The sequence below is a fragment of the Rhincodon typus genome, chromosome 3, assembly GCF_021869965.1.
Source record: "Rhincodon typus isolate 14 chromosome 3, sRhiTyp1.1, whole genome shotgun sequence".
NCBI classification, from domain to species: domain Eukaryota; kingdom Metazoa; phylum Chordata; class Chondrichthyes; order Orectolobiformes; family Rhincodontidae; genus Rhincodon; species Rhincodon typus.
Window position 1 is genome coordinate 65693199 of NC_063334.1, and position 26589 is coordinate 65719787.

Below are 26589 nucleotides of genomic sequence, written 5' to 3' on the forward strand. Positions count from 1 at the left end.
CACACACACACACACACACACACACACACACACACACACACACACACGTTTTTGGGCTCTTCACATGTATGCGTTCAATTGTGAAGTTTGGATGAGTGACCACAGTTCATTGAATCCCTACAATGTGGAAACACGCCATTCAGCCCATTGAGTCTACACCGACCCTCTGAAAAGCATCGCACCCGGATCCACCCCTCTACTTTATTCCTGTGACCCTGCATTTTCCCATGGCCAATCCACCTTACCTGCACATCTTTGGACTGTGGGACAAAAGCGGAGGAATCCCACGCAGACACGGAGAATGTGCAAACTCCACACAGGCAGTTGTCTGAGGGTGGAGTTGAATCTGGGTTCCTGGTGCTGTGATGCAGCAGTGCTAACCACTGAGCCATCATGCTGCCAGTTAGCAAGACTGCCTTTGTTTGCATTTGAAAATTGTCCGTTTTTCTGTAAAAGCTGCTGCACATTGATTGACGAGAGACACTTCGATTTAATCATACAGCTTTTGTTTGTGTATTCTTGCATATAAAACCTGCACAGGCCAACTCACTTTAGATTCATCACTTAACATAGAAGCATAATTTCTCCCATACCAGAGCAGAAGTTCTTCTTTCATAGTTTGCTGGTACTTGATCGATGTTTAAACATGTGCATATTGTTTTAAAAGCCTCTCTTCCTTTGACCCAGAGAACAAAGGAAATTGTCAACACCGATGTATTAGATACTTTTCTGTATAGCCAGAAATTGTGAACAAATTGCTATCACTCTGATATTGCCTATGGATGGCGTGCTCAATACGCAGCTGTCCAAAATGCATATTAAAATTACTGCTCGAGTATCATTCATAGTTGAATGATCAATTCTGTACTGTGACACTGATTTGTTATGCTCATTCAATGACTTATGGGGACATACTGATAGTCAGTTCCAGCACAAAATATTGGATCGAGAATTCATGTAACATGTTAACAAATCCTATTAATTAAAATTTCCCTGGCAGTTTAAACTTGCGCAGTTTGTTCCTGGAAGTGTGAGAAGAATGACATGGCACCCTTGACAGAGCATCAAGGGCTTGTGTAAACCGGGCTGGCTCTTGAGCCAAAAAGATTAATGAAATGTGAAATAAATAGTGCAAGGTATGTAGTAAGTGAGAATTGTGAATTCAATGTTAATCACTTTTCAAAACAGAAATAGAGAGAAAGAAAAATAGGGTTGAAAGGTAAAATGGCAGATAGATTTTTTTTGTACATCTCAGTTTATCATTTTTATTATAAAATATAAAACAAAAGAGCTGCAGATGCTGGAAATGTGAAACATAAACAAAAATTGTTGGAGAAATGCTGGCAGCATCTATGGAGAGAAAGCTGAACTAACAATTCAGGTTCAGTGACCCTTCTTCACAATAATAAAAATTCATATATTATACATGCTTTGAAAATAATTTGTTGTAAACCTACCTATTATGCATTTTGCTGTATATTATATGTCTGTATTCTGCAAGGTCTTTATTTGCAGTTTCTGTAATTGTTTTTTAATTCATGTTTTTGCAAGCTTGTTTATCATGTTCAGTACATAAGACTTGGAGTCACTTGTATTCCCATGCCCGATTGTTGTCATGCATTCTGTTAGAAACTTACCAGCTTCACCACCCACACGCTGTAGATTGTCATCGTAATTGTAAGACAGGCATTGTTTGCTTTCTTCTCCCCATAAAGAAATTCATGAAGCTCATTTTAGAGGTGTGATAAGATTGAATTAAATAACTTGCTTAGATTGAAGTATTCGTGCAAAATCAGCTACTGTGATGATGTTCTCACGCATTTTATTATATGTTGCTGCTGAGTACTTCACTTTGAAGTATACTATGGATTAGATGCAAAGTGAAGGCCCCTCTTAGTCTAATCTTGCAAAGAAAGGAATCTTTGCTCCACATGCATTTTTGTAATTGATATGCTTGTTACTTCGACTTTGAGTGTGCAGTTCGGATTGTATTGAATTACAAATTTGATGGCTTTCCACCCAATGAAAGGGATTGAGTTGTCACACCACTTTCACATGGAAGACTTTGGGCTGATAGAGAACAGTTTTAATTTTATTACTTTAACTTAGTTTGCAGCCAGTGTCCAAAGGTCAAAAACTAATCCACTGTGACATTCAATTATCCTGTAATTTATATTAATAATTCAATTCTCCCCTTGGCAAATATTTGAAAACTCTTGTTTAACCTGTCCTCTTATAGCAAGGAAACTGGTATGCTTATGTCAAAAATTGAGTGTTGAGGTATAAGAGGTCATAAAATTGTTCACGGTGTATTAAAATGGAAACTTAGAATTTTAGAAATTTTAATTTATAATCCAAGTTTCAAATTACAGTACGAATGGAATTTTGTAAGAAAATGTAGATATAATACTTTTTTTGTCTTTTTTTTTAACAGATGGAATTCCTCAGGTTTATTACTTTGGTCCATGTGGCAAATACAATGCTATGGTGCTTGAATTACTGGGACCTAGCTTGGAAGATTTATTTGACCTTTGTGACAGAACCTTTACCCTTAAGACAGTGCTTATGATAGCTATACAGCTAGTAAGTATTCCAATTCTCAACTTTCAATGAAAAAGACCATATTATTCTATTATCAGTAGACTTTGAGTTTTCATATTTGATTACAAATTTGCTTCTAATTTGTTTTTAGAACTTGGAAACATAGGACTTAGAGCAGGAGTAGCCATTTGGCCTTTTGAACCTGCTTTAACATTCAATAATATTGTGATTTATCTCACTGTGACCTGAACTCAAGTGTTTATGTTTCCCACCCATAACCCTCAATTTCATTGCCTCCCAAAAATCTACCTAACTCTATCTTGAATAAATTCACTGGTTCCTCCTGAGATGAACTACTTTTGGGGAAAGAGAATTCGACAGACTCATGATCCTCAGCGAAAAATAAAATCTCTATCTCTGGTTTAAAAGGGGAACCTGTAATTCTTAAACCATGTCCCTAAATTCTACTCTCTCCAACAAGGAGAAACATCCTTTTAGCCTCCAGCCTATCAATCCCTCAGGATTTTATTTTGTTTTGAGAAGATTATCCCTCATCCTTCTGAACTTAGCTGAGTATAGGTCGAACCTGACCAATATTTTCTCATTTGATAAGCACTTCATCTCCAAAAGTTATCTGAGCTGCTTCTAATGCAATTCAGGGATTTACATATACATATTAATCAATTAAACCCTTCTAACTGATTAAAGATTTAACAACATGTTAGGTTTGTTTAGTACGTCCTCATCAGTGGTACGATCCTTTGCTCTTTTACTTATAAATTCTGTGTCTGATACTACCTCTCTCACTAACACCTGAAGAAGGAGTAAGACTCCGAAAGCTTGTGTTTTCAAATAAACCTGTTTGACTATGACCTGGTATAGTGTGATTTCTGACTTTGTCCACCCCAGTCCTTAGGGGAGGCAATGGCCTAGTGGCGTTATCGCTGGACTGTTAATCCAGAGACCCAGATAACGTTCTAGGGACCCGGGTTCAAATCCTGCCATGGCAGATGGTGGAATTTGAAGTCAATAAGTATCTGGAATTAAGAATCTAATGATGACCGTGAGTCCATTGTCAATTGTCAGAAAAAACCATCTGGTTCACTAATGCCCCTTAGGGAAGAAAACTGCCATCCTTACCTGGTCTGGCCTACATGTGACTCCAGACCCACAGCAATGTGGTTGACTCTTAACTGCCCTCTGGGCAATAAATGCTGCCGAGTCAGTGACGCCCTCATCCCATGAATGAATAAATGAAAAAAAAAAGTCCAACACTGGCGCCTCCACATCTTTTTTTTCAAACGAGGCTAAATGTAGTGCTCATGTAGGCTAACCAAAGCCCTGTACAGCTGTGGAAAACTTTCCTACTTTCATTTTCCACTCCCTTTCTGCTCATATTCTGCTTGCTTTCTGAACCACTTGCAGTATCTGCATCCTAATCTTTTGTAATTCATGTACCAGGACACTGGAATCACACTGCACTACCAAGTTTTGCAATCTGTCTCCATTTAAATAGACATAATTTTGATTGTGTCCAGGTTCATATTTTCTCATATTATGATCCATTTACCAAATTTTTGCCCTGTATATTTTTGCAGACTCTCTATTTCCCCTTTACAAATTACTTTCCTACCTATCTTGGTGCCATCAGCAAATTTAGCTACCATACCTTTGATCCCTTCATCCATTCTATATTTTAAGTAGTTGAGGCTACAACCCTGATCTGTGTTCTCTAGTTACAGTTTGCCAACTCAAAAAAAAATCCATTTATTCATTTGGTTCTCCAAGCCTGCTCTGCCATTCATTATGATCATGACTGATCATCAACTCAGTAGCCTGTTCCTGCCTTTCCCCCACATCCTTTGGTACGGTTCCTTACCAAATGTCTTTTGGAAATCCAAGTGCACCACATCTACAGGTCATGTATCCACCTTATTTCAACCAAAACCACTAATAAATTAGTTAACATGAACACCTTTCGCAAAGCCATGTTGTTTATGCTTGATCCCATTTATAATTTTCAAAGGATCTGCCATCACCTTATTAATGGATTTGGCCTGTAGTTCCTGAGTTCTGTCTTTCTCCTTTCTTAAATAAAGAGGTTACATTGGGCATTTTGTGATGTCTTTAAGTGCAGACTAACTCAGAAGCGTTACTTCTGGTAATTCTCTATGATGTTGCAGCCTGTTGCTATCTTGCATCAGTAACATTTCATGCAGTCATTTTCTGGAGTAAAGTTGCAATCTTCGACTTCAAAGTTGGTTTTCCATATCAAATGAGAGATTCACAAGGTAGAGGTCTATCACCTGATTATAATATCCTGCTGGGAAAAAAAATCTAATGTGAAGCTGGAATTTGGTATTACCCTAGAATATTCATTGAATGTTGGCAACCTTCAGATTGAAAACCAAGATTGAGCTTTAAAGCAGCCATCCTACAAGAAAAGATCATCAGAGTCTCTAAAATAAATTAGGTACCGGAGATAATTGAGACAAAATTCAGATAGAATATTGAAACGTTCTCAGAACTTTGAATATTTACGTAGTTGTTCACTTGTAAAAGTGATTTTGTACCAAATTATACGTACTTCAAGTTAATATGTTGTGGAATAGGATCAAATTGATCAACTAGAATTGTTTTGTTTCTGGGTACAAATTTGTCATCAGAAAATACTCAACAAAATTAATAGTGGGGCTTAAGGTATCAAGTTTTGGTGGGAGAACCAAAAAGAGACATAAGAATGTCCTTGATTGCTTGTATGCTTGAAAATTAAAGAAAAGCAATTTAAATCATTAAATGTTTCTTTCTAAAATTGAGATACCAACATGTAGAAAGAGTGAAAACAAAACCAGATTAATTGGCAGTTGATGATTACATAGTACTAAAAGGGTAAAGCTTGTGCTTTACTGTAAAACATAAAATATTTAGTACACAGAAAAAGCTATTTGGTTCATTCTGTTTACTCGAGGAATCCAAAATTAATCTCAATTCCCTGCTTCACTGAAGCTTCCTTTACTCCAAATATTATTCTACTTGTCCCTTGGAACATACTGTGGCCTCTGCCTCAAATACTTTTAATGGCAAAGCAACTTGTGCTAAACAACTCTATGTAAAGAAATATAATTTCTCCTCTCAAACTCAGTGATTATTTTAAATTGATAACCCCTCATCACTGCCTTACCAATCATAGGAAATATCATAAATAGGGCCATGTAAAGTCATAAATGTTGAAGAAGAAATTTGGAAAATATCCCCCTTTTCTGCTTCAGTAAAATTAATCACAGCATCTCCAAACTCTCCTCATAATTATACTTTGACCAGAATGTTGCTGTGGTGAGAATCTATTCTACAGGTTCTCCTTAGCTTTACTCTCTGTGGCCTAACTGCTCCCTTGTGCAAATGCAAGATTATATGTTTGGTTATTACATATTGTGCCTTTGTTTATAAATTCCAAAATGCACCAATGACATTTATTCCACATTATCTACCTTCAAATTTTGAACAATTTTGTCTTAGAGTGCCGGGGTACGTCTGTCATTCTATGTCTTTCAATATTTACTCATCGTGTGTTGACGAATTTTCTGTTTTCTTCACAAATGATTCACCTGGATGCAATTTGATGTGAAACTGTGTTAAATCCTCGAGAGATATTTTACACTTCTCCTCCTTACTGAACACTAACTCCTTTTCAATTTATAACAAATTTTGATATCATAGAGAGAGAAGTATTATAGAATGCCTACAGTGTGGAATGATTCCATGGAGATAAATCTAGAACAAAAGTGAATCCAGTGGGACACCCTTGGGTACATCCTTGCAAACTCTACTCCAATCTAAAGAAAACCATTTATGCTTTGCTTCTCATCAATCAGTCAGTTTCCATTCGCTTTGCTTCATTTCTTATAATATTATATCCCTGATTTTTTTGGAGCAAAACTTACTAAATCAGTTATTAAAATCCTTAGAGACGATCTTCAACTGTGTAAATTACCTTTTCTGAAATTTCTTTTACAAATTTGTCACCAACAGTAGTTCCCTAAATTTTTCAATATTCAATAATTTTATCTTGTGTAGATTCCAGGAATTTGCATATAACAAATCTTGAAGTGGCGTTCTAATTCAAATTCTTCCCCTTGAACAAATTGTTGCATTTGGCTGTTCTCCTGTACTATGTAACAATTTGCATTTGCCCATCTCAGCTCATGTGCTAAAACCCTCTCATGCCTTTGTTACTTCCATACACAGCCATTCTAATACACTCCTCCTCATCACCCACATTTAACCATTAGTAAACTGGAGGTGTTAGAAAATTCACATGTTTGTGTCTAAACTTATAGCAAGCCCCATTCCACGCTTTGACTTCCGGCTTCAGAAGTTGCTGCCGCACATGGATCTTGGAGCTCAGCGCAATGGGGAAAAAATTAGAGGGAGTGTTGTCTGACCCCCTCTTTGCCTGCTAACCTACATTGGTTTCAGGTCAAGCAAAGTTTTGATTTTTAAAATTCTCGCTCTGTTTCAAAATGTTTCTCTACCCTCATTTCTCCTTGTTATGGTAATCTCCTTCAGTCACTCACACCCTTCATGATATCGGAAATAATCTAATTTTGGTTTCCTTTGCACCCTGAATCACTGAGCTATTCCCATCTCCTGTTTGGACTTTCATGGGGTCCTGATGCACGTTTCAGCCCTATGTCTGATCTTCAGTGATTCGGAGACTGAAAAATTTGGGCTCATGTCTACTGTTTCCTTTCTGACTTTCTACTTATGATTAGCACCCAGTGACTGATGCCTTTTGTACTTCTGTTTTTTTCTCTTGCAACCAATTTTATTTATATTTACGTTGATCATAATTGTTTCACATATTTTTTACCACAATGTGTATGTAAAATGAAGTGCAGTGTTGAATATCTCTGACATTTCTTCCTTTCTCAAAATCAGTTTTACCCCTTGGCAGGCACTGACTATTCCTTAGAATATTTTTAAATCATAAATTTGCTTTCTAAATTTAATCTCTTTCCTTTAATTTTTCCCCATTTCCCTTGGAGGAATGTTTTTACTTTTGATATCTTTTTCTCATTTTTCTATTCTGTGCTTGATGCCTTTTAATACTATTGGGTACTTCGCTCTTTTACTGTTGTCTTCCTTATTTTTGTTTTCTTTGTCCACTTGCATAATGATTTCAACTATGTATTTCAATTGCGTTCTGCTTAATTTTCTTACCCACAGTTTTTTATCTCATTAAATTCCCTGAAAGTAAATCAAGCAAGGAAGGAAAGTCTAAGCAAAGATAGGAAGTGCTGAAGTATGAACGGCATGACTTTAGTCCTCCGTTAAACATTTCTACGTGTCTACACCCTAGCTGTCAAGTTACTGTATCCCTTTTTCTCTCTGGAGATTTCTTCCGAATGACTGATATACATGGTTGCTAAGCGCCACTGCTCAGTTGAACAGCAATTGTTTTCGAGCTCTTAAACTCATTATAGTATTCAAATCTGTAGTACTTTAGAGGATTAGATATTTTGATATGCATCTGTGTGGGTGACACAAATGCACGGTCAGTGGAATAGTGAAATAGCACTGCTTCAGCTCACTGAGCAATATACATAGTACTTATTTTAAAAACTGGAGGAAACACCTAGGTCCCTTTACATGCTATATTGACTTTCAGCAAAGCTCCTGCTTAACGTAAATATTCTTGAGCTTGTCATGATTAAACAGTACTTGAGGGAAGTGGAAATGTACTGTTAGAATTAGTGCTTTTTCTGATGAAGGGTCTAGGCCCGAAACGTCAGCCTCTCTGCTCCTACGATGCTGCTTGGCCTGCTGTGTTCATCCAGCCCTGCACCTTGTTGTCTCTGTTAGAATTAGTCTTTATTTTTGAAGTACCAAATTGGGATCCATAAAATGAAACCTGTTTCATTGAAGGGTCTATGCTTCGCATCCATACTTGAGTTTTCTTTTTCAGCAGAGGTATATTTTTGATGAAGAACAAGTAGTTAAACGCCAACTAATTAAAACTTCTGTTAAAAATATCGTAACTTCAATGATATGTTTTTTTTCCTCATTTTCTGTAGTATTTAAATTAGTTTATTAAAAATTGTCTGCAAATTGTATTTAGCATTTGAAATATTATGTTTTCATTAAAGATTATTCTCATCAATAATTGATTACCTTTTGAAATTACAAATATGTTGAAAACCTCAACTTCACGGGCTCTACCAGAATGTGTGTACATAGAGCTTTTCTGTTCCATTGAAATAGGCTGTATTTTTGGAGTTTGACAGTTTGCTCCACGTGCAGATATTTCTCAACCTTGCTTTTTGTGCAGTACTTCTGCTCATAAAACTTGTCTCTCAAAATCAGCAGTAAAAAATAAGCAAAAACTCACAAAGGCTGTCACCAGCCCTTGTTAACAATGTTCCGCACACAGAGTACAATGAACTCCATTGAGTATAAAGAGCAAAGAAAGGCTTGCACTTGTACGGCACCTTTCACAACCTCAGCAATCCCAAATTGTTGTACAGCCGATGAATTACTTGTGAAATGTAATCAGTAATTTAAGAAACACAGCTAAACAGTGTATGGCAAATCCAGAAATTGAAAGTGATGAGTACCAATGGTCTGTTCTATTGATGTTGATTGAGGGTTAAACGTGGGTCATGACACCAGGGGCAACTCCCTTGATTTGAAAATGTGCTGTGGCACTTTTCCTAGCCACCTGAGAGGGCAGCCTGGACCTCAGTTTGAAAGATGCAGGCCTTAATTGTGCCATTCTGGGGAGTCAGGCTGGATATACACTCAAATCTCTGCAGTGGACTTTGAAACACACAACTTCCCAAATCAGAGGAAAAATGCTACCAATCCCACCTTTCTGCTGTGTAAAGACGTATGTTCTAACATTTGATAATGTAAAATCAGCTACTCTGTGTATTTGTGTTTATTCTACTATCACCTGAGAACCCAAAATGTGATGACTTTATTGAAAGCTGTTTCAAACCCAGCTTTCTGTCATTGGAGCACAATAGAATGAAAATAGAACTGATAAAATCCAGCATAAGTATTCCTAGTTCAGGGTTTTTACTTTCTTTTTATCGAATGTCTTTGTATGTATAATATATATACTTTGTAAAAATTATTTTTTAATATTATTTTATCGAACATTGATTTGGAGTTCAGTAGTGTATAAATTGGTAAGTACTGATGTGCAAAAATAGAATTGAATTTCAGCTCATTAGTTGAAACATGTAACTGTATAGAAGAAGGAAATGAAAAGAAAGAAAAAACGTAAGAGAAAAGATGACATTCTTTCATTGGAACAGCATCAAGGATGTTTCAAAATGTAAAAATAAACCTATAAGAACAGGAGTAGGGTATTTACCATTACGAGCCTGCTCTGCCATTCAGTAACAGGGTGACTGATGTGATTAGTTATAACTCCACTTTTCTACTTGCCTCCTTGATCAGAAATCTGTCTAGTCTAGCCTTGAATATATTTAATAACCCAGTCTCCACTGCTCACTCTGGAAGACAATTCCAAACACTAATGATGCTCTGGGAGTAGAAATATTTCCTTGTCGTCTTTAATGGGCTGCCACCTATTTTTAAAATGCACCCAGGTCTAGATCTTGTTGAGGTACTCTCAGCAACTATCTTGTCAAAGTCCCTCAGGATCTTCCATGTTTCAAGAAGAACACCTCTCATTCTTTTGATCTCCAGTGTGTATTGGTCTATCCTGCTTAACCTTTCTTCAGAAGGCAAATCTCTTCTCCCAAGAACCAGGAATGAACCTTGTCTGAAATGCTTCTAATGCAAGTATGCTCCTCTTTAACTGAGGTGACCAGAACTGTGTGCATGGTACTAGTGATGTTGTCTCACTAATGCCCTTTACAGTTGTAGAAAGACTTCCCTTCTTCTAGACTCTAAACATCTTTCAGTAATTGCCAACATTCAGTTTCCCTTTCTAATTATTTGCCACGCCTACATGCTGACTTCCTGTGATTCTTGTATAAAGACACCCAGATCCCCCTGTCCTGCAGCATTCTCCAGTCTTTCTTTATTTAAATAATCTTCTCAAGTGGACAACCTCATGTTTTCCTACACAATGCATCATCTGCCAAACCTTTGCCCAATTACTTAACCTATCCATATCCCTTTGCATGCTTTTTGTATCCTCCCTACAACTTGCTTTCCTCCCCATCCAATATCGTCAGCAAATTTAGCTACAATACAGTCGATCCATTTATTTAAGTCAATAATAAATAGCATAGATAGTCAAGGTCCCAGCACTGACCTTGTGGCACTCAACTAGTCAGCTTCCCATCCTGAAAATGACCCATTCATCAAGACACTCTGTTCCCTGCTAGCTCTGTTAGTTAGCCAATCCTCTGTTTGTGCTGATATATTAACCCCAGCACCATAAGGTATAGCTATGTGTAATAACCTTTTATTGAATGCCTTTTGGTAATCTAGAAACATGTCATCTACTGGTTCCTTTTTATGCACCCTACTTGTTACATCCTGAAAAAAAACTAAGGAGTTTGTCAAATACAACTTCTCTTCAATAAAACCACATTAGTTTTTTTTTTGATTTTCTAAATCTTGTTGGTCTAACTCTTTAATAAAGGAAACTAGTATTTTCCCTGTGACTGAAGTTAGACAAACTGGCCTAGTTTCCTGCTATACGTCTCCCTCCTTTCTTGAGCAGAGTAATTATGTTTGTGGTTTTTAAATCCACTTCATAAAGCCTAGGGAATTTTGAAAGGTTATGACAAGGATTGCTGCTGGGTCCACTATTTTTCGTCATTTATATAAATGATTTGGTTGTGAATATACCTTCCTCAGAACTGATCATCGGACCCGAAACGGTAACTCTCATATTTTTCTTCACTGATGCTGCCAGACCTGCTGAGCTTTTCCAGCAACTTCTGTTTTTGTTCCTGATTTACAGCATCCGCAGTTCTTTCGGTTTTCATTGAGTATAGGATTTGGGAGGTCATTTTGTGGCTGTACAGGACAATCGGTTAGGCCACTATTGGAATATTGTGTGCAGTTCTGGTCTCCCTTCCAAAGGAAGGATGTTACGAAACTTGAAAGGGTTCAGGAAAGATTTACAAGGATGTTGCCAGGGTTGGAGCGTTTGAGCTATAGGGAGAGGCTGAATAGTCTTGGGCTATTTTCCCTGGAACATCAGAGGTTGAGGGGAGACATTATAGAGGTTTATAAAATCATGAGGGGCATGGATAGGGTAAAGTGGCAAGGTTTTTTCCCTGGGGTGGGGGAGTCCAAAACTAGAGGGCATAGGTTTAAGGTGAGAGGGGAAAGATTTAAAAGGGACCTAAGGGGCAAATTTTTCACGCAGAGGGTGCTGTATGTATGGAATGAGCTGTCAGAGGAATTGGTGTAGAGGCTGGTACAATTACAACATTTAATGGCATCTGGATGGGTATTTGAATAGGAAGGGTTTAGAGGGATGTGGACCAAATGTTGGCAAACGGGACTAGATTTATTTAGGATATCTGGCCAGCATGGATGAGTGGGACTGAAGGATCTGTTTCCCCACTGTATATCTCTATGACTTTAAATGCATCCATTACCTCTATGGCCACTTCTTCCAAGACCCCAGGATGCTGCCCAAAAGTTCCAGGGCACTTGTCAGCCTGAAATGTCTTTAGTTCCTGATTACGTTTCTCCCTCCTTTTTTTTAGACCTAAATGGAATGTGGGTGTCCTTGGGATTTGTTGCACATCCCTCATTGCCCTTGAAATGAGTGGCTTGCTAGGCTAGAATTGAGTTGAAAGTTGACTGCATTGCTGTGAATCTGGAGCCACATATAGGCTGGAGGACGGCAGAATGCTTTCCCTAAAGGAATAACATGGGTTTTTACTGCAATTGACATGGGTTGTCAAGGTCACCATTACTGAGACTAGTTTTATATTCCAGATTTATTAACTTTTCCTCTGATTTTGTACTATTCTAGGCTTTTTAAGTTTATTTTTATTTCCACAAGTGTGCTTTCATTTAACCAGTTTTGTGATGAAGAGTTTGGACAGAAGATATACAATCCTTGGTGCCACCGTGTAGTATTATCAAATAGATTTTATTTACAACTTTAATTTCTCTCATCCCTCTGTATGGCATTGTTCAATTAATGATTGTATTCAGATAAAAACAATGTAGTTTTTGCTATTGTTTTGCCAAGCTAAGCTATTAGACCAGATGGGGAGTTGTCTTTTTCATTATATTGAGAAAACGAGATTCCAGACAGCCTGTGAGAGTGCTTGTAACAGTTCCACACACATCAAGAATGCATACCATAGCTAAAGATCAACTTGTTTATATTGTGTTATGTTTTAGAAAGATTTAGACTGAGTTGCGACAATTTTTTTGGGTTCAATAATCCATGACTGTTCAAATGAAGTGTGTGTGTTAACCTTGTCTCGGTGGCAGCCTTTTGTTTGACCTTGGTTTCAATCCACACTGCAGTGAGTTGAGTACTTCTTCCAAGCCTGAGCTCCAGTGCAATACTGAGGGAATGTGTTTTTTCTTAAGAGATATACTGTTTCAAGTAAGACATGCAGATGAAGCACTGATACCCTTTCAAACAACAGATGATCCATGGAGATCCTATTCAGAATTTCAATCTGAAATGTGGCCTGGCTGTATGGAGGAACAATATTGAAGGTTGCTTGGCCTGCTGTGTTCATCCAGCCTTGCACCTTGTTACCACAATATTGAAGGTTGTTTTCTTTTAAAAAAATTGTAGAATTTGTGCAAAGTTGGTAGCCTCTGCATTCTGAGCTTGCAAAAGGTTGCCAATTTTCTGACTTCTGTGGGAAGGTTGAGTCAGTGCATTGTAATCCTATCCCAATTCAGTTTTGTATTAGCACACTGACCTCCATGGTCAAGTCCTGAGTGTAAGCATCCTGGCTTTAAAACTGGGATGTGCTACCTGTAAATATTTAGTTCCGGGCTATTGACAATGACAAAACTATTTATTAACTGTAATAAGTTGACAGTGTACCAACTAATGTACCAGGCCATGGGTGATGTTACAAGTGTTTGCAGTCACATTTGGAGTAATGGTTGAATGAGTTCCAAAATCTTTGAAGTCAGCACTTTTTTTCTCATGGTGAATAATGTTTTGGATACTGATTTTTTTTTTTTAGTTTACATAAGCTTTATTAAGGATATCATGATTTGATGTTTTGTTTTATTTTATTTTCTTCTTTCTTCACTTCCTCCTTCAAAAAGATTTCCCGAATGGAGTACGTGCACTCTAAGAACTTGATATATAGAGATGTAAAGCCAGAAAACTTCTTAGTGGGACGACCGGGAAGCAAAAATCAGAATGTAATTCACATAATAGATTTTGGCCTTGCTAAAGAATACATAGACCCAGAGACAAAAAAGCACATCCCTTACAGAGAACACAAGAGCCTTACTGGAACAGCCAGATATATGAGCATTAATACCCATTTAGGAAAAGGTAAGTAACTTCTGTCTGACTATCTGCCTTGTTTATTGCTTGATAACTGGTGTGTGTTCTTATAAAAATAATTATATGTATTTAACTAGAATTATTTGTTTGATTGAAAGCATGAATTTAAGTTGTGATGAACTATTACTTGTCTTTTGTACTTCATACTGTTGAGACATTTCACTTGAGTACTATGGATGTTAATCTTTAAATCTCCAAAAATGGAGATTGCCTTATTTGCAGCATTTCAAAATAAATCACTTGTATTGTTGTAAGTTTGCCATTTTGAAATGCCATTGTAGCACAGTGGACATATTTTTGCTGTACAAAAGGTGGAGGCAGTTGCATTGTAGTGATGTACTTGAACTAGGTATTCAGAAGCCCAGGCTAGTGCTGTGAGGTCCAAATCTCAGTAAAGCTGCTGATGGAATTTAAATTAAATAAAGAAATATAGAATAAAAAATCTCAGTAATAGCAATCTTGAAACAATCATCAATTGATACATATCCATCTGGTTTGCTAATATCCTTTTAAAGAAGGAATCCTGCCACCCTTTCCAATCTAGTCTCCAGATATGTCACTCCAGATGAATACCAACCTACCCTCTGAAAAGGCCAACCGAGCCACTCAGTTCAAGGGGAATTAGGGATGGGTAGCAAATGTTGACATAGAGTCGTACAGCACGGAAACAGACCCTTTGGTCCAACTTGTCCATACTGACCAAATTTCCCAAACTAAACTAGTCCCACTTGGCTGTGTTTGGCACATATCCCTCTAAACCTTTCCTATTCATGTACCTATCCAAAATAACCATACCTGCGTCTGCCATTTCCTCTGGCAGTTCATTCCACATATGAACCACCCTTTGTGTGGAGTGATGATATTCAGTAGATGTTGTGTGGAGCAGCACTCGCCCCAAACCTCTGCTGTTTAAAATCATACAAAGCTTTTGGCTTTCACACTGTGGGAGTCAGATGACCAAGCCGTGTTGGTGTTTTGGCGAGAGAGGTTTGTAGAAGAAGCAGCTATCTTTGAGACAAAGGCTTGTATTGCAGATATCCAGTTGTCTGTGATCTACTGCAGGGGTTATGTGGAAAGTCATTGACACATTTTGTAAGGTAAGTGTAACATGCAACTCCATTGTATAAAAGTTTGTCTTGGAGACTATCATTTCTGTAGCAAGTTAAAGACAACTGTGAGCATTCCAGATCCACCAGGAGATACCAGTTTTCTAGCAAATGAGAGGAGGTTTTAGAAGGTTATTATCAAGGCCACTTACATAATTCTGGCAGACATCCTTGTGGGTTGTATGCTGGGTGTTAAAACAGTCACTAATATTTATATGGATGGGTACTGACATTTTCTTAGTTCATTTTTGACAGTAGTTAATCTTAAATTGTAATTGAATGGAAGTGTGTATGTTTTATCAGATATTGAACATATAAATTTATGACAATATGACCTGCTTGTTCAGAGAATAATTCTAGTTTGCCTTTTGTAGTTTACAATGTGAGGGGACAGGTATTCTCATTCATCTCACATATATGGTATTATTTAAGAATATTTAGTGAGTTCCCTCCACTTCGGCTTCGGGTTTTACTGTCTTTTTTTTTCCCTGAAAGCAGACGTCTTCTATGAACCAGAAGCTAAAACCTGACTCTTGCAATCTGAGACTGTTAGTACCCACTGCACACAATTTGTCTCCAAGTCATGAAAGAAGCATGTATTATCAAAACACCATACTGTAAGACACAATGCCTGAATTCATTAACTTCTGACTAGATGCTGTGCGTTTCCTGCATTTGTTTTTATTTCAGATTTGCAGCATCCATAATACTTACCTATTTATCTATTTGAATGATGTTCGTTGAGTGATGAGAGTTGGCCAGAACAACACTAAAATTCCCCTGCTGTTCAAATTGTGCCATCACTTGTGTTATCAATTGGCAAGGTGAGGTTCTAGAAGACTGGAGGTTGGCTAACGTGGTGCCATTATTTAAGAAAGGTGGTGAGGAAAAGCCAGGGAACTATAGACTGGTGAGCCTGACATCAGTGGTGGCAAGCTGTTGGATGCTATCCTGAGGCACAGGATTTCTATGTATTTGGAAAGGTAAGGGCTGATTGGGGATAGTCACTGTGGCTTTATGCATGGGAAGTCATGTTTCATTAAGTTAATTGAATTTTTTGAAGAAGTAATGAAGAGGACTGATGAGGGTCGAGTGGTGGACGTAATCTATATGGACTTCAGCAAGGCCTTTGACAAGGTTCCACCTAGTAGATTGGTTAGCAAGGTTAGATCACATGGAATACAAGGAGAACTAGCCATTTAGGTGCAGAACTGGCTCGAAGGTAGAAGTCAGAGAATGGTGGTGGATGGTTGCTTTTCAGACTGGAGGCCTGTGACCAGCTGTGTGCCACAAAAATTAGTGTTGGGTCCATTGTTTTCATCATTTATATAAATAATTTGCATGTGAATGTAAGAGCTATGGTTAGTAAGTTTGCAGATGACACCAAAATTAGAGGTGTAGTGTACAGCAAAGAAGGTTACCTCCGAGTATAACAGGATCTTGAGCAGATGGCCAATGGGCTGAAGAGTGGCAGATGGAGTTTAATTTAGATAAATGTGAGGTGCTGCATTTTGGAAAGGCAAATCAGGACAGTACTTATACACTTAATGGTAAGGCCCTGGGGAGTGTTGCTGAACAAAGAGACCTTGGAGTGTAGGTTCATAGTTCCTTGCAAGTGGAGTCACAGGTAGATAGGATAGTGAAGACGATGTTTGGTATGCTTGCCTTTATTGGTCAGTGCATTGAATGTAGGAGTTGGGAGGTCATTTTGTGGCTGTAGAGGACAATTAGTTAGGCCATTGTTGGAATTGGTGTGCTATTCTGGTCTCCGTGCTATAGGAAGATTGTTGTGAAACTTGAAAGGGTTCAGGAAAGATTTACAAGGATGTTGCCAGAGTTGGAGGGTTTGAGCTAAAGGGACAGGCTGAATAAACTGTGGCTATTTTCCCTGGAGCATCAGATGCTGAGGAGTGACCTTTATAGAGGGTTATAAAATCATGAGGGGCATGGATAGGGTGAATGCACAAGGTCTTTCCCTGGGGTGGGGGAGTCCAAAACTAGAGGGCATTGGTTTAAGGTGAGAAAAGAAAGATTTAAAAGGGACCTAAGGGGCAACTTTTTTCATGCAGAGGATGGTGTGTATGGTGTGAGCTGTCTGAAGAGGCTGGTACAATTACAACATTTAAAAGGCATCTGGATTGGTATATGAATAGGAAGGGTTTAGAGGATATGGACCAAATGCTGGAAAATGAGACTAGATTTCCCTAGGATATCTGATTGACATGGACAAGTTGGACCGAAGGGTCTGTTTCTGTGCTGTACATCTCTATGACTCTATGACATTCAGCTGAGAGGACAGATATGACATTGATTTAAGATTCCATCTGGTAGGCAGAGCCTTGGGCAGTGTTGCTTGAAAGTCTTGGTTTACAGTATGTTTAGTGGTTAGTATTTTTTAATGGACTGTGCCTGACTTGTACCTGTCTTAGAATTTTTCTTTTTTGAGTAATACAATGCTACGATTTTGAACTTGTAGTCTGAAGAAGATAAGTTGAAACATTTAAAAGAGATTGTTAGAGGTGTTTGAGGATGTGGGGATTGATAAGAATTTACTTTTTATGAACCAACAGAAAGACTTGTGAGCACAAGCTTTTAAACAGTGTTCCCAAGACCGTTATATCTGTGATCTTACAAGCATGTCTTTCCGTTTGTATGAATTAATTTTTAAACCATCTTGCAATATTAAAAGTCTTTTACTTCACCTGAAATAAGCTGTGATACTAAGTGAAATTTCTTAGTGAACTGAAGCATTAGCATGTTCCTTTTTGTTGTGGGATGGGATGGTGTGTGGTGGTGATGGGAGGAGAATTGTCCCATCGTACTTTTCATCATTCATATAAATGATATGGATGTGAATATAGGAGGTATGGTTAGTGAGTTTGCAGATGACATGAAAGTAGGTGGTGTAGTTGACAGTGAAGATTATCTCTGAGTACAACAGGACTTTAATCAGATGGGCCAACGGGCTGAGGAGTGGCTGATGGAGTTTAATTTAGATAAATGTGAGGTGTTGCATTTTGGTAAGGCAAACCAGGGTAGGACTTACACAGTTAATGGTCAGGCCCTGGGGAGTGTTGCCGAACTAAAAGACGTAGGGTTGAAGATGCATAGTTCTTTGAAAATGGATTTGCAAGTAGACACGGTGGTGAAGAAAGTGTTTGGCATGCTTGCCTTCAATGGTCAGAACATTGAGTATAGGAGTTGAGATGTCGTGTTATGGCTGTACAGGACATTGTTGAGGCCACTTCAGAGTGCTGCATACAATTCTGGATCGGCCTTCTATAGGAATGATGTGGTTAAACTTGAGAGGGTGCAGAAAAAATTTACAAGAATGTAGCCAGGGCTGGAGGGTTTGAGCTACAGGGAGAGGCTGAATAGCCTGAAGCTTTTTTCCCTGGAGCGTCGGAGACTCAGGGGTGACCTTTATAGAGGTTTATAAAATCACGAGAGGCATGGATATGGTGAGCAGCCAAGATCTTTTTCCAAGGGTGTGGGAGTCCAAAACTAGAGGACATAGCTTTAAGATGAGAGGGGAAAGATTTAAAAGGATACAAGGATTAACTTTTTCTCAGAGGGTGGTGTATGTATGGAACAAGCTGCCAGAGGAAGTGGTGGAGGTGGGTACAACCACAACATTTAAAAGGCATTTGGATGCGTACGTGCATAGGAAGGATTTAGGAAGGGATATGGGACAAATATTGGCAAATGGGACTAGGTCAGTTTAGGATATCTGATCAGCATGGACATGTTTGATCAAAGGCTCTGTTTCCGTATTGTATAACTGTATGACTCTATAACAGAATGCTGCTTTAATTTTCGGGTTGTGAGGGAGAGGTGAAAAATTTACCAAAGTATCAATAAGTTCTCCGTTGTGGCATTTTGAGAGTGACTGGTGAACTCTAGTGTGTACAATTGAATAGCTTACAACAGAAAATTTAAATGTCCCTCATATATGCATGTTTGAATTAGTTCTATGAAAATATCAATTTTTATGTATAAAGATGCTTCATGCTTAATGAGATCACAGTTTGCGAACACTGCAGAGAACTGATTTGTTTTCACTTTAGGCCTTATACTTTTGTTATAATGGTTGGCATTTGGGCTGTGAGTGCTGCAGAGATTGAATGAATGTGTTTTGACCTTAGTTTTGCTTAATGCAGAACTATCTGTAAGCATGTATTTTGAGTAGATGCTCAAAATATTACTGGAAGAGTTAGCCATGAAATTAGTACATGAAGCAGAAAACTCCAGTTGTTATGTAGCAGAAGGTATTGGTTCTTTGGTAAGTAGCAATGTTGTTCTTTGTCAATTTTCATATAATGGTTATATCTACAACTGGTCACGAGTGATTCCATTCAGAGTAGTAACAATAAAATTCATTGTATTGAAAAAGAAATGGATATCTTAAGCAGTGAAAAACAATAATTGTTAATAATTGTATAAATAATGACCCTTTTTCTAAATAATAAATGAAGACTGCATTTATTTATGCAACTACGCTTGGGATTGTTTTGGACATTTTTCAAAATGGTCATGCTGTTGAATGAAGGTACTGAATATGTACAGTATTGGATGCTGGTACTTTACATTGGACTGGAGAAGATAACATTTGTATGGCTTTTGCGAAATACGTTTGTTGTCTGTATTTAATTATTATTTTTCTTGTTTGGTACATTCACAGTGTTGCAATCTTTATTGTCCTTCAATCCAGTTATGTATGAGGGAAAAGCAATGATGCTTTAGAAAAGTGAAAATAAAGTGTAATACTGTTGGAGGTATAATTGATGTTGAAAATGAGGACCACTTCAATGTATGGGTTGCTGTGATCCTTAAAGCTGTCCTTACAATTAGTGTTGGATAAGATTGTGGTGTAATGATTTACCACTGGTCAAGTAAATCTGGAGGGCCAGGAAAATGCCCTGGGGGACAAACGTTCAAATCTCACATGGCAGCTGGAATATGAAGCAGTCACTGTGATTGTGATCAAGAAATTTTTATTTTTTTAACAACGATCTGGTTCTCTGATGTCCTTCAGGGAAGGAAATCTGCTTTCCTACCCGGTCTGGTTTATATGTGATATTTGGACCACAACAATGATGTTGACACTTAACTCCCCTCTGAAATGGCTCAGCAAGTTACTGAGCTCAGGAGCAATTGGGAAGGAGCAACCCATGTTGGTTTTACCATCCATTGCCCACATACCATGACAGAATAAAGATCAAAGTAAAATATGTATGTAGCAGTAACTGTGATCGTGACTAAATTTTGTACAGGTTATAAACTTGCATATGTTCCCAAGTGCTGCCAAGTGTGTCAAACCTATCAGAAAATACAAATTGAAAAATGTTTAAATTTAAACTGAGCGGTAATTTGTGATATACTGAACATCACCTGTAGAAACGGAGGGAGCTGAGGACAAGATGTAACTTCAAGAGAACATCCTTCATTCTGATATTATAAATAACATTTGTAACATCTAATATAACACTTTTTTATGTAAGAAGACTCCATTTATTTTGGTTGTTGGACAGATCCTGAAATGAATGCTGTGTTCATTCTTATACCCCTGCCTTCTACATAAGACTGTTGACTTCAATAGAATTCGATCTCCACTTGTGTTTTACCCAGCCTCTCTATCCTAAACTTGTACGTGATTTAAGTAGCACAGAATCTAAGTAAAATCCAACACATACGTGTCTCTCTTTCTCTTTCTCACTCTCTTTCCTTCTCTCTGTCCCTCTCTCTCTGTCTGTCTCTCTCTAAATAAAAGGAAAATACTGTAGAGCTGTCAAGGTTGGTTATTAATAATCTATGCCTTGGAATTCCCAACTGCAGTTGTTTAACTATTTTACCATCTAGATGATGTCCTGAGTGCAGCATTATATTTTTAGTTCTCTCCTTTAAAGCTGACAAGTGTCTGAATTGTTTCATGTCCATTTCACTGCACTTCTTGTGTCAATTGTCATTTACTGGGTACAGGATACATTATTTCAGTAGTCTACTGAACAACATGGTACTGAAAAATATGTTTAAAGTAATGTACTTTGATGAAAGCTCAAGTTGATGCAAGGTCACATTCCTAGAGCTCCTGTCCTAATAGCACTGTGGATGTACTTACCTTCAATAGACTGTAACAGCACAACAAGCAACATCTGGATAGAAATGACAACCGCAAACCAACGCAGGCTGTTATGCACTAGACAATAATTGGTATTTAAACAGAGAGGCTGAGACCACACTTTGTGAAAGCTTTATTTCAGTTAACTACACCCCATGAGACACTCATATCACTGATTATATATATTTTTAATCAACCTGTTTAGATTGGATATAACACCCCTTTGGAACATGTGAGACTTGAACCCATGCCTCCTAGTTCCATGATGAGAACAGTAGAAGTACATCATAAGGGCCCTCCCTCACCACTGCTTAGTAGCTTCTAACAAGTGTATATATGCACTTGACACCCACTTACCACAACTAATATATCCATATCCTGTTCCCTCATTCTCTTGAACCCATCAAGACCATTGCTACAGACCATATTAGATGATAACAGATTTCCCTTTTTTCTTTTCAAACCAATCTACATAAAAAAAAGTATTTAAAAACAAATAAGACATACTAACTGACAACATATGTACATTTGTTCTTTGCATATTAAAGTTCCAAGGGTCCTTTTTGGGAGAGTATCCAACATTTTGTTTAGCATCTATTTTAAAACTAAAATACTGATCTTCATTCTTTTCTCATTCTAACAATCTATTGAGTGTATGTTACAAAATAATGACTTGTCTTAATGTAGTACATGATGTGTTTGGTGCTGAATCCCTTTTTAGAATTTCTTCCAATGTTTTCATGAAGAAAAATGCCATATCCACTACCTCACCAAAAGTAAATGTTACTGACACTAAGATACTTTTACTTCTTTTCTGTTTATTTCAGCTTCCTAAACTAAAGAGTAATATTTGCCTCCCTACCCACAAGGGATATTAAAAACCTACCTCTCAATTCATCATAAGAGATTTGCATGAAAAACATCACATAAAACAACAAGTTTCATGTTTCTGCCATTTCCCAATGTTGGAAACTTTAAAAACACAATGTTCCATTTTTAATTTTTTTCTAATATTTTGTTTGCCTGAATGAAAAACCTTCCACCTTGGGAGTTTCAACTGTTGTACTCTATTCTATCACTTCACAACTGGCATCTGGCCTTGTCTGGTTGCCCAGCCAAATCAGTTGTCTAATTAAACTTTGGAGTTCCACCATTTCAGTTGTTGAAGCACCTGCATCTTTTTCTAAGGCCCTGCTTTGATAAACAGTGAGGGTGCTAACATTTTCCAAATAAGATTGCTGATGCAAAGTGACAGTTGGTCTATTCTGCCTTCTAGCTTCAAATTCTGCTTTTAAGTCATTTATGATAATCTTTGCAAGTTCACTGTTCCCACCCTGTTTTAAAAAAAAATCATCTGCATGCTTCGTAAAGATGCCTGGAAGCTGCCCCTCATGAAGCCAGTGAATCATGGCAGGGAATCCTTTCAATTGAAGGCAACCCAGGTTTAATCAAACAGACCTCACTGAGAAGTCCCAACTCTAGTAGCATCATTTAGGCAATATATTCTTTTAACTTTCAAATGTTCCCACTGTGCCTCTTTTTGAAGATAAAGAAACATTTCCATCTTGAATCAGTCTTCCTGAAGAAATATAATTTTCGTATTACTTGATCTAGACTCCTAAGCTTTTGTTGCGAATAAAGCCAGGAAAACTTTCAAAATTGCTTTACTTGCTGTCAGTGAATCTTCTCTTATGTCTTGGTTCCCCAGTTTTTCTTGAAATTGTTGTGCCACTACCCTTGCTTTATCCTTTAAAGTCCCATCAGTGAACACCTTTTCTGTGCATATTCACGTAGGATTCCCCGTTGGTACTATATTTCCTAGATTTGGTGACAATTACTATCCAAATACTCTATCTTACCTTCTGTCTCTTTCCAGACTGCTATTTTTGACTTCCCCTGCTATCAATAGGATTATCTAAAACTTTCTCTGATTTTTTTTTAAAGACATATTGACTCCCAGACTATTGTTTGTGCTTGCAATGCATTTTCTCGCCTTCCAATTTTGTATTTCATGGTGCCAGTCTCTTCCCCATGCTTTACTAGTAATAGTCACATTTCCCCATTGATTAGTTCTTTCTGGTAACTACTTGACTTTAGTGCCCATTTTTGGCAGTTGTCCTTTGGAATCAGTGAGGTCTCATTGTTCATCATCAGTCACACTGTCAGTTGCAGCAGTTTGATTCTCATAATCTGTGTAACATCTGGGGTTAGAAATTGTTACTTTTGATAACTTCTTCAGAAACTGCAAATTTGTTATTCATACCAAGCAACCTTGAAGATTGTACCAAACAGTCTGGTTCCTGTACTGCACGGCTATTATTTTGCCATCTTTACCAATAACAATGCCAGCACAGATTGGCGATTTCCAAATGAAGTCTTGCATACAATGTACCAAATTCCTTTATGTACTTTTTCATGTTACAGTAGTCTCCAATTTATGAACGTCTGACGTCCAAACACTTGTACTTAAGAGCACGGACCCATACGTGGTTGTAATTTTAAAGACCCACCAGTAATGTTTCCTGTACTTACAAATGGCTTCTTTACATTGTCCTGCATTGTTTTCTGACTTGTGTACAAATCGGCTTGTGAATGCACTCCAGAATGGAACCTGTTCACACTCCGAGGACTGCCTGTACTAACTTTAGCCTTTCTAAATTTGACAAAATCTGACCACTGCTCATAAAGTCAATAAATCATCATTTTTTGATAAATTTTGTCCATGAAATTTAACAATCTGTCCAAACCTTTGTCCGTGTCCAAATCATCAGGCTCCAATTCTGAAAAAAAATTTGCTTCCATTGGTAACAGAAGATAGTTGATTTAATTTGATTAATCACCCTTATTCGATGAAAATGTGCCTCCTGACCAGTAGAAGAATCAAATTATAATGTGGACCTGGGTCACTTCTTTACCAACTATGAAACATAACATGGCCTTAGCATTCCAAGAAATGAAGTGCACTAGAAGATAACGCTTTTAAAACAGTTTAGCCCTAAGTCCATACTTTTAGTGAATCATAGAATCCCTACAATGGTGAAGCAGGCCGTTCAGCTCGTTGAGTCCGCACCGACCCTCCGAAGGGCATCCCGCCTGGAATGACTAAGAATCATGGAAAACTCTCCATTGTTTGGATTCATACCTGTCACAAAGGGAAGATGTTTGCTGTTGTTGGAGGTCAGTCGTCTCTGTTCCAGGACATCTTTATAGGAGTTTCTCATGTTTAATCAACCTATTCAGATATGTTAGGACACATCTCTGAAGTATGTGTGACTTGAACTATAACCTCCTGGCCTAAAGTTGCTGGGAGTAGTTTCCTAAGCAGCCTTCCCTCCATCATAAGGTCGGATGGTTGCTGGTGATTTTACAGTGTTGAGCACCACTTCTGATTCAGTTATTGAAGGAGCCTGTGTCCATAGCCACCAAGGCCTGAAAGCACCCAAGAGGATAAGTGGCAAGTAATCATTGTGCCACACCAGTACCAGGCAATGAACCACTACTTGACATTGATTGGCAATACTAAAGCTGAATAACCAAATATCAGCACTCTGGGGTTGCCATTGACCATATACCATATAAATGTAGATGTTCCAAGAGCAAATCAGAGGCTAACAATTCTGCAATCAATCTCCTCCAATCTCTCAAAGCCTGGCTGGTACCTACAAGGCACAAGTTAGGAGCGTGAGAGAATTCTCTCCAGCTGACAACATGTCAAGAAGTTTGATTGTATCTAGGCCAAAGCAACCTGCTGCTTGACTGACACCCCATCCAGCACCTTTAACATCCACTGCCTTTTTATCACTGATGCAGAGTGGCAGCTGAATGTACCATCTCTAAGGTATGCTGCAACCATATGCCTCAGACAGCACCTTTCAAAGTCACCAAGAGGAACAGAGATTGCTTGGGAATTCCATCACCTGCACGTTCCCCATCAATCTACACACCATCCTGATTTAGAGGTATATCATCACTGTCATTGGGTCAACATCCTAGAAATCCCTTTCTAACAGCATAGTGAGAGCTCAATATCATATGGAATGCTGGTGTTTAAGATGGTGGCTCACTACCTCCCTTCTACATGCAATTCGGGCTGAATAACAAATGCTGGATAGCCAGCAACTCCCCCCTCACGTGGACAAATAAAACTCAAAACCTGATGAACAACTATAATGACTACCCTGGGGAAGAAGTATAAGACATATATTTTATTGTGTATGTGGGTGCTTTTAGTAGGACTATGGTGACTTTTATTTTTCTTGATGAATTCCTCAGCATTCTCAAAAGTTGAAATGGTCTCCCTTGAAGTGAAATGATGGGCTGTGCTCATTTGTACAAGTTGCTATGTGGTAACAGTCCTATTCTACTAAAAGAGCTGGTAACCAAATTGTTGTGTTCTTAATTGAGTTGATAATCCCCAGCCTGTGATATCGCTAATGTTTCCCAGCTTCACATAAGCATTATTTTCTGACTACATTGGATGGAAGTGGGTGGCATGAAATAATTTGAAGGATTCTGCAAACATTGAGTGTGTCAGTAACACTTGTTGCTCCAGCATCAACTCCATGGAGAGGTGGGAAAGTGAAAAACGAGGCCACATTGTTAACATTTCTGCCTTTTGACCCTACCTACACCAGTAGTTGCTCAACCCTTTCCCTGGCCTGTTCTGTTTCAACTGCTCTTTCCCACCTTTTCTTCAATATGAAACCTGCAGTTTTTGCACCACTGTTCCATTCTGAAGAAGAATTGGATCGGATTTGAAAAGTTAACTTTGTTTCTTTCTGCATTGATGGTGCCAGTCCTTCTGGGTTTTTCCAGCACCTTTTTTTAACTTCAGATTTGCAGTCATTTGCCTTTGTTACTTAAGTCAGATCTCTTCATAATTTCAAGCTAGCTGTGAGAATGGTATAAGTTTTAATATTTGGAACCTAATATTTTAATTATAGAATCCTAGAATGGTCACGACACAAAAGGAGGTCATTCAGCCCACCATGTCCCTGCTGAGTCTCTGAAGAAACAATTCACCTTGTGCTACGTCTTTGTCTTTTCTCCTTAGGCCTGCACATTTTTCCTGATCAGATAATGATCTTATTCCGCTGTGAAGATCTCAGTTGACCTTGTGGAATGAGGCACATGTCAAGGCCCATGTGATTATGCAGCCAAACAGTGATGAAAACGCTGATTAAGCTAGTTTTTCCCTTCCCTACTAGGGACAGTGATCTGACATTGTGGATTGCATGCCATTTATTGATTTTTCATTTCAGCCAAAAAAGTCAAAGGACAGAGGAATGAATTGAGTGGAGAAAAGGCATGGGGATGATGGGAGAATT

General features: G+C 38.1%; 1 protein-coding gene across 1 annotated transcript in view; it reads left to right on the forward strand.

Annotated features, from left to right (window-relative positions):
* LOC109918723 (casein kinase I-like) overlaps window positions 1-26589 on the forward strand; it is a 95205-nt gene that overhangs the window by 1129 nt on the left and 67487 nt on the right. Inside the window, exons 2-4 of the mRNA XM_048593560.1 lie at window positions 1570-1738; window positions 2433-2583; window positions 13792-14026. Of these exons, the coding sequence (XP_048449517.1) occupies window positions 1570-1738; window positions 2433-2583; window positions 13792-14026 (555 nt within the window). The remainder of the gene's footprint in view (window positions 1-1569; window positions 1739-2432; window positions 2584-13791; window positions 14027-26589) is intronic.